General features: G+C 32.9%; 1 protein-coding gene across 6 annotated transcripts in view; it reads right to left on the reverse strand.

Moving 5' to 3' along the window:
• The window catches only part of UBR3 (ubiquitin protein ligase E3 component n-recognin 3), a 170,511-nt gene that overhangs the window by 26,196 nt on the left and 128,361 nt on the right, over nucleotides 1-15,954 (reverse strand). For all 6 annotated transcript variants that reach the window (XM_033111956.1, XM_033111955.1, XM_033111960.1 and 3 more), the window contains 2 exons: nucleotides 15,308-15,413; nucleotides 9,041-9,141 (listed from right to left, as the gene is read on the reverse strand). In XM_033111956.1, the coding sequence (XP_032967847.1) occupies nucleotides 9,041-9,141; nucleotides 15,308-15,413 (207 nt within the window). The remainder of the gene's footprint in view (nucleotides 1-9,040; nucleotides 9,142-15,307; nucleotides 15,414-15,954) is intronic.

The following is a 15,954-nucleotide window of genomic DNA, read 5'->3' on the forward strand; positions in this document are numbered from 1 at the left end:
TCACTGTACAAAGAGTACATAGTAGTAACACTGACTAAAATGGAAAACGTTAAGATGGAAAACAAGAAGAGAGCAAGTTTGGATGGAAAAAAAATGAATATTATATACGTTGAGTCTGAAGCATGTGTAGGAATTTGGGCCTGCAGCTCATGAAGGAGTGGAGCTAGAGATTTGAGACTCATTAAGAATAGGTACAGATGAAGCTATGGAGAAGAAGATAAAATTGAGAAGGGGACAGGAACTAAGGAACAACCTAAAGAGTGGTGACAGGCGAAGGTGAATGTAAAAGAGCCTTGAAAATTAGTAGAAAAATAGACGAGGAAAACCAGAAAAGAACGGTATCACCAAAGTCAAGAAAAGTACTTCATGACTTAATAAAATGTTTTAACACAATGATGAAAATTATACAATTTGTCTACTAAGCACAAACAAAATAATCTTAACCAGGAAGTCATTTATGCGGCCTAGAAACATCATTCACATATAGCTTCTTCTTGTAAACTACATAAATTATTTTTAATTAAAAAGAAATAATGCATTTGAAGAATGACAGCTACTGTAAACAATTTTAGCTTTTTGTAGCAAAGTACAAACTAATTTCTATTTTCAGTCAATTTGCCTTATCACCATTTTTAAAATATTTAAACTGGCAGTTTAAATCACAGCTTAAGCTTAAGTTCTCGCTTTCTCTCATTCATTTAACAAATATTTATTTATTGAATGCTTACCATGTGTAAAATCGACTTAGAAAAAAAAAAACAAGAAAGCACTCAGATGAAGGGTATATTAGATCAACAGGTTGTTATCGTCCAAGGTTGCAATAGAGAGCAAAGCCCTTCAAACACAATTATCAAAATTTAAAAAGGAGAAAAAGGATTGAATATCTACTCTCAATGTGCTTTAAAAAAAAAAAAATCCACTATCAAAATACCTGAGGGTAAACAAAGATATCAATACTTATTTGAAATGCCTTAGACGCAAAGAGACTTTGAACAACACAGATTTTAAGTTTTATAGTGGTATAGCATGATAGGAAAAGGGGGGGCAGGGAGACATGGTACTTTCAATTCTGCTCAAAATAAAAGCTTGCTCCTATTGACCTAATAAGATACAAGTGTTTGGTGAGGTAGAAATATTAGCCTGAGCTCTTTAAAAAGTGAATTTTTCCTTAGAATCACAAGTGAAAACTACATTCTTTAATTCCTATTCTAAATTGCTCTGAGATTAAACTACTAAATAAATGCCACATCTCCATTACACTATTTCAGAAGATGAAGTCATGATTTTTATAGTAATTCATCATTTTTAAGAATTTGAAACATAACTCATGAATTTAACTTTTTAAATAGATATCATATGCAAATTTTTGTCTATATTTATGATTTTTCTTCACAAGATAAAATCCTAAAACAGGAATAGTTCAAAGATATTGACATTAACTGAAACAACAGCTTGATTCTGGAATGATACCAACAAAATCCGAGTAAACCATATTTTCTTCAGTTAGTAAAGCATGAAAACACAATGGGAAATTTTCAAAAATCAGACAATATTTAATGAGTAACCACTCTATGTAATGGCATGTGTGCCAGGTTTCACAAGAGTAATCCAAGAGTCAGATGCTTACATGAGTTCTTTTCCCATAAACTGTTTTAGAATGCTTCAAGTTTCTTTTAGGACATGGTAGAGCATATGTAAAATAACAAAACTCTAAAGAGGAAAATCATGCAAGCAAACAAGACATCATCTGAAGATAGTATCAGATATTTTATTCTTTTTCTAAAATTACCAAGAAAAATTTTTGTAAAAAAAAAAATAAACTATTCCACTGCTTCCATAAAGCACTTTGTACACATCACATCCAATTTGTGATGTCCTTTTTCGTGTGATAAGCTCAAGTCTACTTTCTCTTTGATGAGTGAAGAACTCAGTTTAGTAACACTTTCTTTGACTTAACACAGAACTGAGAAAAGATCCCAATCCATCTAACAACTAATAAGGTAGTTAAGGCTGTTTCCTTGGGTACACTTCAGAACAATTGAGGTTTGGGTCTAATAAACTGCAAACATTTTCAACGAACATTATATAGAAGTGATAATATAAGATATAAAGGTTCAAACAAAAACAATAGCTTTCCTGAATTTCAAAATAGAAAGCAATTTACCAGCAATTTGGACATTTGACACATCCACTCCACAAATATTTACTGACCATCATATTATGTACCAGTAGGCACTGAAGAAACACGAGATACTGCTAGTCTTGGAGGAACTGATAGTCTAAAGAGGGAGATATTGAAGAAAATCCACTATTATGACAATGAGACAAGTGTCAAAATAGAACTATAGACAAGTTATTATGAGAAAGAGACAAAGGACATCCAAGAGAAAGGCTTCCAGGAATGAGTACATTCAAAGCAAAGGACCACCAGGAGTTATTAAGTGAATAATGGAGAAATGGTAAATATTTAAACATGTTCAAAACTCTATCTTAAAAAGAAAACAAAAAAATAACCCCTAGATGTATGTCCACATGTAGCTTCTGCTCTCTCCCCACATTAATTCTTGATAATTCTCTCTGCTCATTATCTCTGTTCTCTCATCTCCCTCTCTTTCTTATCCCACTATAATCTGCTTCTGACTCTACAACTACTCAAAAGCATTTCCTTACCGATATTCCTTATTATATAACTATTTATTTGTCTGTGGCCAGGAGTCCTCAGGAGAATTTATAAATAACTCATTGTTTGGGGCCAAGATTCTTTACAAAATCTACTAAGAGATATAGAACTTCCAGAAAAAAAAATGTACATATAAATACAAAATATCATTTTAAGAGATTCATGGATTCCTTGAAGGCAACTAATGAACTCTTAAACCACAAATTAAAAAGCCTTGGTCTGAAGAAGCTGTCAAAGACTACTGGGGTCTTATCAACAGGACACACACAAGACAACAAGAACCAAACACAAGTGTCTAAAGAGTTATTCTACACTGCAACTAAAAGACATCAAATTTGTTAAAAATCCATGAATTCATAATACGAAAATAAGCATCTTTGGAGGATGCTTATAAAACACTCACTCTTCTGAAAACTGGTTAATAAAAATATCAAGCATTTAAACTGCCTTTCCTATAGCAACTCTGCCACTGGGTAAACAGTTAATGAGAAAAAATTGCTTTATAAGAATTCTGACTAACAAGTGAAATAATTAAAAAATAAGTATAGGGAATCATCATAGCCTCTATAGTCACAAAAAGAGAGACAATTGGAAATTGTCTCCTGATGAAAGTATTTTTCCAAAAAGAAAAAAAAATTAAAAAACTGAATCCAGTTGTCTAGACCCATTTGTAGGAAACACACAGGAACAGAAGAACATGTTATTAAATGACACAGTGGGGATACAATCAGTGAAAAACAGACAAAAGGCCCAGATTCTTCAACAAATAAAATGTAAATGGGGAGAGTGGAGGGAGGAAACATAGATTTAAAAGAGAAATAACAAAATCCAATGTGTGCACCTTTTTTGGATCCTAAATCAAACAAACCAACTGTAACAAATCATGTGCAAGAAGCAACTACACAAACTGAAAACTGACTGGACATTTAATAATATTAAGGCAAAATAGTCCATTTTTACATGGGTTAATAGTATTATGGTTATGGTTGTTGAAATAATCTTTATTTTTTAGAGATACATCCTAACGACTACATGGACAAAATGATACGATGTCTGGGATTTGCTTCAAAATAACATAGGGGTGGGGGTGGGGGGAAGATGGAATAGATGAGGGTATCAATAAACAAGACTGGCCATGAGTTGATAATTGGTGGGTACATGAGGTTCATTAACCTCTGCTCTTTACTGTTATAAATGCTTGAGATACTCTAAAATAAACAGCTTATTTTTAAAGCCTTCGCTTGTAAGAAAGCAAAACTGAAATGCTGCCTTTCTTAAAGTGAAAAAAAAAAACAAAAAACAAATAACTCAATTAAAAATGGGCAGAGGACCTGAACAGACACTTTTCCCAAGATGACATACAAATGGGCAACAGATACACGAAAAAATGCTCAACTTCACTAGCTATTAGGGAAATGCAAATCAAAACCACAAAGAGATACTACCTCACAACTGTTAGAATGGCTATCATCAACAACATAAATAATAACAAGTTTTGGAGAGGCTGTGGAGAAAGAGGAAGCTTCGTATACTGTTGGTGGGAACGCAGATTGGTGCAGCTGCTATGGAAGGCAATGTGGAGGTTTCTCAAAAAATTAAGAATAGAATTACCATATGACATAACAATCCCTCTTCTGGGTATCTACCCAAAAAAATCTAAAAACATTTATCTGTAAAGATATATGTACCCCTATTTTCATTGCAACATTACTCTCGGTGGCCAAGACATGGAAACAACCAGTGTCCTTCGACAGATAACTGGATAAATAAGATTTGGTACATATACACAATGGAATATTACTCAGCCATAAAAAAAGATGCAATACTGCTATTTGCGACAACATGGATGGATCCTGAGATTATCATGCTAAGTGAAATAAGTCAGGCAGAAAAAGTTGAAAACCATGATTTCACACATATGTGGGCTACAAAACTGAAAGCAACAAAGAAACAAAAACTCATAGACAAAGACAACAGTTTAATGGCTACCACAGTGTAAGGAAAGAAGTGGTGGTGGTAGAAGAGGGTAAAGGGGTTCAAACATATGGTGATGGAAGGAGAACTGAGTCTGGGTGTTGTACACACAATGCAATATATAGATGATGTATTATAGAAATGTACACTTGAAACCTGTATAATTTTACTTACTAATGACAACTCAATAAATTAAACAAATACATGAATACATACATACATAGAATGAGAAATAATAAGCACCCTTCTACCTCTCTTTCATAGATCAGCACTGTTTATGGGATCCTGGAAACATAAGCTAGTCTATAATCACCAGTACCAGATGTTCTGGAGAACCCTGGAATCTCTATCCTGTAAAGCACGATTCAACAGAATCAAGAAGCTCCTCAATGACAGAGGGGTGGGAAAAAACATCAGCATGATCCAAACCTGAGTAATTAAACCTTCCTAAAAAATATGACGATTTTATGTTTTAAATCCTGGAATTTCAAAAAAAAAGAATTTTAGCCAAGGAAACGTTTTGTGTGGAACTTCCAAGAGGGCTTCTTAAAAGAGAGGGTGAAGTTTCTTCCTCAACTCAAGATCCTGTTGCCTTAAACAGACTGTGATGACTGAACTCCAGCAACCGGCTTGGAACGCGAGCAGGAATGTGATGCTGTAAAGCAGGACCTAACCAACCTACCTACTACCTTCAGTCTTCATTCTACACGAAAGAAAAATAAACTTCTGTCTTACTTAAGTTACTGTTTTATTTGGGGTTTCTTCTCTGTCATATACAGCCAAACCTGATCCTAAGTTACAAAAGCACTAAACATGAACACCTGAAAATAGTGATGTATCAAAAGTTACTTTCAAGCTTATTCTTGGAGGCAGTGATGTGATAGATATTATGATACATAAGACACAGGACCTGAAAAGAGATCAAAGAAAATAAACACTCGTCTTTACTATATTAACTCAATCTTCTGATGAGAAAATTGGTATAAAAAAGTGCTAAACGTTAAAAAGCTTAAGGTACCGTGTTTCCCCGAAAATAAGACCTAGCCGGACCATCAGCTCTAATGCGTCTTTTGGAGCAAAAATTAATATAGCACCTGGTCATATATGATACATGACATGACATGACATAACATAGCATAATACAATACCAGGTCTTATATAAGATCGGGTCTTATTTTCAGGGAAACACAGTAGGTTTCTGCATCACCTTCAGATAAAATCATAGGAAGCATTTAACATTCTAGCACATACAAATAAGTAATACAGAGGGTGCCAAAAAAAAGCATACACATTTTAAGAAAGGAAAAAAACTGTATTAAACTGTAATACTCAACATATATCAATACCAAAAGATGAATACAAGTCACGTTTGACTTCTGCAATTACAAGGGGTACTCAAAGTGTCCACACACTTCCGATTATGCTGAACTACTGCTTAAGCATAGATAACATCTCTTAAAATGTGTATACATTTTTTGGCACCCCCAATATTTCTTTCACTTTTCTTTCCTCTTCTAATAATAAACAACAACTAGTAGGTACACAAATACATAGTCTGACACTAAAAACAGCTTACAATAAAAACACAGATACAACAAAGATCACCAATTGTTAACCCTTACATTAATAGGGGGTTAGAAAAGGAAATTTTTATTAACAACTCTATCTCCCTATCTGTAACTTCCCAACCTTCCAAAGAAAGCTGTCTGCGGGAAATTAAATTAATATAATTGAGTTTTGAACTTCCTAGCAATTAAATAAACCTCTCCATCTAGTTAAATACAAAGCTCCAAGCTATCTACCCAGTTCTCAATGTGTAACAGACTAAAAAATTTTAATAAGTGCCAATTATTTTTCTGGTCCTAAATTGCAAAAGGAATTCATTAATATAATGACAGCGAGCAACATATTATACAATGTGCTTGAAGCTGTTTTACAAAAACAATACAGATAACCCAATCTTGAAGTATCATGAAGTTTTAAGAAATAATATAAGTCACAGATTTTTAAAAGTAATTCTAACTAAAGTTAATCACTGCTAAATACTTAGCCCTCTGGTTTCCCAAGGGCAAACTTCATGTTTTATTCATCTTTAATGACTTTTACAACTAAGTACCAAATAAACATTTGCTGATTAAACCTGTCCACCAAACACTTTTTAAATATTATTTTAAGGTATAGTTACTAACAGTATTATAAATTTTTACATAAGATATTTTCTTGAATCAATTCTATGCATTTAATCATTATTAAATTAAGTAGATCAATTTTCTTGACTCATATTTTAGTAAACAATTTTATGTTATGTTTCTACTGAATTAAATTTACTAGGTTCAGTTAATTCAATGTATTACATGCCCTTTCAGCATTAGCTTCACTCTCTGTTGAAACCTAGCACCAACAGTTATCTGATAAGGAGGAAGATGTACCAGCTATAGCTCTCAGACAAATAAACAATAGGTCCTTTAATATTAACTGAAATATTTTTCTTTTAAGATAAATATTGATTATAGAAATAAAACTACTTGTATATATCAAGTTTCCTTTACTTTTAGCTTTTCAGGTTTATGTAATAATTATGCTTATAAGTAAATGTATAGTTTAATAAAATACTTAACTATTTTTAAGACATTATAAAACAAAGTAATTTTTTTAATATTTCAAAATGTAATACTACTAATATAATTAGAAAAGCACAGTCAGGGTAAACCAGCATAACTCCAAAGCAACCATTTTCCTAAACTAAGGAAAACTAACCAAACTAACACAAAAAAAACTGAAGAATTTATAACTAATTTTGCAAAGAGATTAACTTCAATAGGCCATTTGACAGGTTCATATTTTAAAGTCTTCAAAATAAATGATGAAATTCATGCACATAGCCAAACCCCCCAAAAGTACATTCAACAATATCTGAAGTTTGGCAGTTCCTTAAGAAGTTAAACACTGAATTACCATGATCCCGTAATTCCACTTTTAGATGTGTACCCAAAAAAATTGAAAACAGGTGTTCACACAAGAACCTATACACGAAATGTTCACAGCAGCACTACTCCCAGCAGCCAAAAGGTGGAAACAATCCAAATGTCCATCAACTGAAGAACAGATAAACAAAATGTGGTATATTCCTATAACGGAATATTACTCAGCCATAAAGAGGAATGAATTATGACATATACTATAATAGGGATGAACTTTGAAAATGTTATGCTAAGCAAAAGGAGCCAGATACGAAAGGCCACATGTTGTATAATTTTATTAATACGTATTATTCAGTATAGGCAAATCCATAGAGACAGAAAGTAGATTAGTGGTTACCAAGGGTTAGGGGAAGAAGGAAATGGGCAGTGACTGTTTAATGGGTACAACGCTTCTTTTGGGCTGATGAAAACATCTGGATTTAGATAAGTGTGATGGTTGTACAACACGGTAAATGTACTGTACATTTTCAAATTGTTAAAATGGTGAATTTTACGTTCTGTAAATTTTATAATTAAAAACATTAATACAAAATTTGCAGTGCTAGTATAAATATTATGCCTATTTATTAATGACATTACTTAATTCTTTACAGAGTATCATAATTTCAATGAAATATGAATTTACCTATATTTAAAATAATCATTTCATATCCTTAGATAAAAAGTTTTATCAAAAGATCAAGTTGAAGTACACACAGAGAATATCCTCCCTAGTAACGAGGCCTTTATACAACCACAGATATTCTTTCTAGTGTAACTTACAATAGCACACAAAAACAAAACAAAGTAGAAATATTGTTTTCCACCAAAGGAGAAGAGTTAATTCTTTGAAAAAATATTTTAAATGTTTTCAAATGAAAACTATAGATTATGGAGCAATAATTAAAATGTTGCTAATATAGTATTAATGCTGTTAATATCAGAGTACCATGACATTAACACTAATTTAACATGATGGGACATCATATTTGAATAACTCTATGATCAAAATATGTATGCATGTAGATATTGTGGAGGCATTAAGGCTGACAGTTTGCTCTATTTTTCACATTTTCGTATTTTCACTTTAATTTTTTAAAACAAAGGTTTTCAGAGTGATTTTCCCATGTCTTCATCTCATTATGGACTAAAAAGCTAAAAAGAATAGACCCATAAGGTAAAAGAAATTATTTCATTGTCTCACACACACACACACACACACACACACACACACACACACACACCCCTACGTGTAGCTGTAGATATACGTACAAATACATACATATAGATATGATTGCTATATACTAATAGTAGAAAAAAAATGTTATTTACTTCTAAACAATTCCATCAGACTGAATACTGTATTTGTCCCAACGGATTTTAGAAAATTCATTATCTATGCTACATAATCTAAGATGTGCCTTACCTTTGCGTAGGGGTTGTGGCATCATTAAGATCTGGATGAGCAGAAGGGATGTGACATCATGATAAAGAATTGGAACCTCAGGCTGTTCTTCATTTCCCAGCCTGAAAGAAAAATGCATAATCACTTTAAACAGGTATTATACATCCTTTCTTTCTAATTCATTTTATATTTCACATATATGTCTATGGAACAGAAATCAAACTTTCATAAGCAACTGAGAAATCTCAAAAGAAAAAGCCAGAGGCCATATTTTTAACCTAAACATATAATCTTTTAGACTCATATATTTCTTTGACTTTTCCTTACATGAAAAAATTATTTAGAAATTGCATTAAGTCTTACTAAAGTGAACAACTGGCATACATTAACTTGATTATGAGTCTTTCTGATCTCTTACATAACAGAAATCAAATGAAGCATTAAATGGAATTTAAGGGAATTAATTTTACTACAAATGGGGTGATACTTGCATTCACAAACTTAGGACTCAAGAGTAAATGTTCACATTATAAAAAAGAACAGATATGGGGCAGCTGGATGGCTCAGGTGGTTAGAGCGCGAGCTCTGAACAACAGGGTTGCTGGTTCGATTCCCAAGTGGGCCAGGGAGCTGCGCCCTCCACAACTAGATTGAAGACTAGGAGCTGCCACTGAGTTTCTGGAGGGGAGGCCAGATGGTTCAGTTGGTTAGTGTGCGAGCTCTCAACGACAAGGTTGCCAGTTCAATTCCCACATGGGATGGTGGGCTGTGTCCCCTGCAACTAAAGATTGAAAACAGCGACTGGACTTGGAACTGAGCTGCGCCCTCCACAACTAGATTGAAGACAAGAAGTTGCTGCTGAGGTTCCAGACGGGCTGCTGGATGGCTCAGTTGGTTAGAGCACGAACTCTCAACAACAAGGTTGCTGGTTCAATTCCCACATGGGATGGTGGGCTGCACCCCCTGTAACTAAAGACTGAAAACGGCGACTGGACTTGAAGCTGAGCTGCACCCTCCACAACCAGATTGAAGGACAGTGACTTGGAGCTGATGGGCCCTGGAAACACACTGTTCCCCAATATTCCCCAATAAAAATAAATAAATAAACAAATAAATAACTCCTTAGAAAAAAGATGATTTTTAATTATCAAATTGCTGCATTAAATCTAACAGCTGATTAAAAGACTCATACTTAATTAAAAGGAAATGTATGGATCCATTTAAACTAGCCCAATCTCACCCCTAAGCAACGATCCACTTTACTGTACAAAAATCGAAAAGGCTTAAGAACTTCTTGCATCATAACCTAAAGACCAACAAAATATAGAGCTTTTAGGTATGGAAAAGCATCCCCAACCATATAAATTAAATATAGTTTGTTAAATAGGGATATATAAGCAACTGCAAAGCTTAAAGAGCTAACAGAATTTTAGATTCTCATTTACTTTATTACATTATATGTCAACATATATTTTTGTAATAGAAGTAATCTTTCTCAAAATTAGAAGTGGATTACTTTTTGCTACTATTACTTGGTTGCTTATTGCTATTACTGCAGTGACCTTCAAATATTATTTAAAATCAGTCTAAATCTCCACAGGCATGAAAAGCTCTATACTTAAGATTATAGTCTCCATTATGATTATTCATACATATATCGTTAAAAATTTAGCAACCAGAGCCGGCCCGGTGGCTCAGGCGGTTAGAGCTCCGTGCTCCTGACTCCGAAGGCTGCCTGTTCGATTCCCACATGGGCCAGTGGGCTCTCAACCACAAGGTTGCCAGTTCAATTCCTCAAGTCCCTCCAAGGGACGGTGGGCAGTGCCCCCTGCAACTAAGATTGAACATGGCACCTTGAGCTGAGCTGCAGCTGAGCTCCCGGATGGCTCAGTTGGTTGGAGCGCATCCTCTCAACCACAAGGTTGCCAGTTCGATTCTCACAAGGGATGGTGGGCTGCGCCCCCTGCAACTGTCAACAGCAACTGGACCTGGAGCTGAGCTGCGCCCTCCACAACTAAGACTGAAAGGACAACAACTTGACTTGGAAAAAAGTCCTGAAAGTACACACTGTTCCCCAATAAAGTCCTGTACCCCAATAAAAAAATCTTTAAAAAAAAATTTAGTAACCATTAAATACAATTAAGAATGTATAATTAACAAAATGTTACAAAACTAGAATGATACAAAGAAATGAATTAAAAGAATGAGAAATGTTCCTAGTTGAGGAAATTGTGTATTATAAAGATAACTCTTTTTCCCAGATTAATTTATGAGTTTAAAATAACTCCAATGAAATAATAAGGGAAGGGTTTAGAAATGATTCTAAAGATAATCTGAAAGTATAAACAGATGAGAACAGTAAAGAAAAATTGTGAGGTGGAGGGGAGAAATGAGTGGAACCTAATTCAACCAGATATATATATCCTCAATAAGTAAACCAGCATGGTACTGTCACAGAAATAGGCTTGTAGTCAATAGAACAAAGGGGAAAGTCCCTAATCAGGACCATAATATACAAACACTTATTATATATATATATATATATACACACATATATATATATATAAAATTGGTGAAAAAATATAGTTACTTGAAAATAAAGTTTAAATCTTCACCCAATACTACTGATGAAAATAAATTCCAAGTAGATTACATATATATTTTAAAATCTAGATAACTAAAAGAAAACTCTACAAAGATTATAGGTAGATATTACAAATCTAAGACAGGAAACACATGTAATAACGATTATAAGGTAAACATCATATCTAGTGGGATAGGCACTCTAAGTTTGAAAGTCAATGGAAAAAATAAGAAATATATGGTCTCATGGGTTTGGCTACTTGAAAATTTAAAACTTTACTATGTCAAGAAAAGTAACTATAAAATTAAAAGGCAAACATATTTTGGAATAAGTTTCAACGAAATAAGGTTTAATATTTTAAGCCATAAAGAAAAATAGACAAGATGCCCTGAATATATAATTTGCAAAAAGTGTACACAAATAACTAATAAATATATTTATATGAAGTTTTCACCAGAAATTAATTTCTATTATTTTGGAATCCCAACTTATGTCTATTAAATTAGGCCTCAAAAATGTTTTCTGAGTGATAATACTCAAGACTGACAGAAATGAGGACATTCTCACATTGCCAGTGAAAGTTTATATAGGTACAATCTTTCTGAAAACTAGTGTCACACTGTGTAAGACAGTGCCTGACACTTAGGGAATATTTATCAAATAAATAACTGAAAATCTAAAATATTTATATGCTTTCATGGTATTCATAGTTCTAAGATTATATCTCACATGTCAAGAACTGCTTAACACATCATCTGATATTTTGGTAGAAAAGGAGAAAATTTAAATGATTAATAACAGAAATGAATAAATTAGGGACATCATTTAAGAATTTTTAATGATGTGGAAATTTGGTTGTTATGTGTTCATTTTAAATGCAGATTCTAAAACTGATACAGTACGAATAAAACAGTATTTAAAAACTCATAATATCTATATATAGAAAAAAGAGACTTAAAAATATATCTCAGAATGTTAACAGTAGTGCAGGAATCCCTGGAAAATATGATTAATTTTTCCTCTCATATTTGCTCTCATTTTTATGGTTCATAAGTCCATTATTATAATAAACTATATATAACAAATAGATTATTAGATTTCAGATTATTTCATTTTCTTCTTCAACATTTTTGTATATTCTAAATATTGTACAATAAATATGACTTTTTATAATCAGAAAAAATTACAAAAACAGTAACCTGGAGTTTGTTGGCTACTTAGATAAAAACAATCATCCTAAGGACATAGAACTAGATCTTTCGTGCCACAAAGTAGGCACATAATCAGAATGAATGAATGAATGAATGGATACATCCCACTGTAGAAAAGAGAACCACAGATTTCGACAGTAGTGTTTAATACCATCATTGTGATACCTATCCTTTAAATGCTTAATATTTAAAATACATAATTGTTTCTAGCTCCTTAAGTTTTTAGATAAGTCTAAAATCTACATTATAAAAACTGTGTATTATCTCTATGAATAATAAGAGGAAATGGGCGAGTTAGAGTTAATTGGCCTAATTTTCCAATTATATTTTTAAACCATATAATTATCAACACAATGAAATTAAAAGGAAATCAGGAAATAATTTCCATGAGAATTATAGGAAAAAGCATATATGAGAAATCTATGTCATTAGATATAGAATTTTATGTTGGAAAGTATTAAAAGAAAGTAAAAAAAGATTCTTTAATTTTTAAAAATCTATTATACAGATATGAAACACAGATAACATCATAACCAATTGTAGTACTATAAGCTAGTGAACTAATGAGCCATACAAATGAGTGTAAATTCTGGGGGGAAAATAATCAACCAGATTTTCTGGAAATTCCTCAGATCTCTTAGTACTAGGAAAGGAAGCATAGATAATAAATAGTTAAGAACTTAGATGCTGAAATCTGAAAGATATGGATTCCAATGACAGTTCTATTCCTTAACATCAGTGTGCCCCCATAGAACATGTTAATTTTTCTAAGCCTCAGGTTTCTCATATGTAAAAATTGGGATAAAATGATACCTAGTATATACAATTACGGTGATGATTAAATGAAATTATATATGCAAAGCACAAAAATACCTAGCATGAAGCAAGCACTGGATAAGAGCTCACAGCATTTACTAATATTCTAATGGGTATTAAATCTTAGAGCTTGAAAAGAACACAACGCAGCAATCAGTATTATGGAAATCATGGTACTTACGCCTGCTCTTTAAAGTGTTAATTCACCAATACTACACTTAAGAAACCTTTTGGGGATGGCCTGTTAGCTCAGTTGGTTAGAGCCAAGTGCTCTTAACAACAAGGTTGCTGGTTCGATCCCCACATGGACCAGTGTGAGCTGCGCCCCCCCCACAACTAGATTGAAACAACTACTTGACTTGGAGCTGATGGATCCTGGAAAAACACACTTAAAATAAATAAAAGTTAAAAAAAAAAAAGAATTTAAAAAAGAAAAAAACCTTTATTTGCTGAACATCTTTAGACTCAGAGAGTTAGGCATTCTAATACTTTATTTGCATATCATTCTTGTCCTTCAGTATGTAAGTCTAGCTGGGAAAAAAATTACTAGCTAATATCAACAAAAGGGATTTTCCTGAGCCATACCATGCAAAATACTCATAGCTTGCTCATTTTTGTAACAAATACAAAAGAACACATAAAAAATTTTTTGAGAAGTAGCAAGATATATTCATAGCCTCAAAGTATCTCCCCACAAGATATTTACTCATTACAAAGGATAAAATAATAACTTTACAGTGGAAAAACCCAGCAGCTACCACATTAGCCAAATGATGTGTTATTATCAATAACAAGGCAAATCAATACCATATGCTTCCTGGTATAATGCACTAAAAAGAACACTGGTATTTCTGCCAGAAGTTTATAACCTGAATCTAAACACAGGGAAGTATCAAGCAAAAATAAATTGAGGGAATTCTACAAAATAACTGGCCTGAGTTCTTAAAAAAAGTCAGTGTCATGAAATACAAAAAATGATCAGAAATGACTTCAGATTAAAGAAAATTAAAGAGACATGATAACTAAACAAAAGCATGACCTTGAATTTTCTTTACATTTCCCAGATGTTACTGAAACAGCTGGCTAAATCTGAATAGGTTCTGTATGAGGTAGCAGTCAATATTAATTGTTTCTTGTATAAATAGCCAATTAACAGCAGCACTTACTAGAAAGACTATGCTTCCTCCACTGCTTCTCAGTGCAATCTACGCTACAAATCCAGTATCTAGTCCATCAGAAGGTTTGGGTTTTTTTAATTACTATTTTGCGGCACCTAATGAAATACTGGATTTAGGCATCAATCATCAGGGACTGCAAAAATCATTAGGAGAAAGGCTGGTGGGGAACTTAACAATGGAGGGATCAGACTTAGGCTACCTGAACCCACTGATCAATTCTAACATAAAAGGAGGGACAACCAGTCATCATGTGGCTCCATTTGAATGTTTTATCTGCATAAAAACCAATGGGATGCTTTAAAATATTTTCTCACTTGGTAGGAATTCTTATGCAATTTTTACAGAAAGTATAATGGTAAGTTGTTTTCCACTTTTAGTATATATTTCTGCATTTCATAAGGAAAATTCACATAATCATAAAGAATTTCAATTTTATTTTTACACTTAATCATTTCTCAAAAACAGTTTTAACTGACTTCAATCTTTCACTAATACTTACTGTGAATTCATCTCTTCTACTAACTGCGTAAGCTTGCTCCAGGGATTATACTCAGAATCAATGCTGTAAAGCCGCATGTGCAAGGCTAATACAAGGAACAGCTGATCTAAATAAATTGAAGAAAAAGGAATTAGAAAGTTTACAAAATTCTTCCAGAACAAAATTCCGACAAAATTTCTAGCTTCATAAGGAAATGTTTTCTATCCTTATAATTCACTAAGTTTAAGTGTCAACTACTTCACGCTCTCTTTTAAGGTAAACTCTGAAATACATTTAAATAATTGCTTGTTCATTGTCCTTCATGCTTAATCTTAATACAGGAACGATTCGTTTTCCTCATCTATCACAGACCAAATTTTCCTTGGCCTTTTGCCAAGGAATTGTAGTCTCCTCCTAATCAAAATCTACTATTATTTTCAATATCCTACCCTGAGTAATATGGACAAGAACATCCATATAAATCACTGCTAGGTAAAGCTCTTTCTTTACCTAATATTTTCCCTTAAGTCCTCTTTAAATTGAATTGTGCCTTCATCATCTTTTGATTCATCATGAAGAAAAAAAATAACCGAAATAGGAACATTATTTAGGACTAATCCGGCTGTTTTCATTTCTGCTACCTAAACCATAATAATAATCTACCAGTC

This window comes from Rhinolophus ferrumequinum, chromosome 8, assembly GCF_004115265.2.
Source record: "Rhinolophus ferrumequinum isolate MPI-CBG mRhiFer1 chromosome 8, mRhiFer1_v1.p, whole genome shotgun sequence".
NCBI lineage: Eukaryota > Metazoa > Chordata > Mammalia > Chiroptera > Rhinolophidae > Rhinolophus > Rhinolophus ferrumequinum.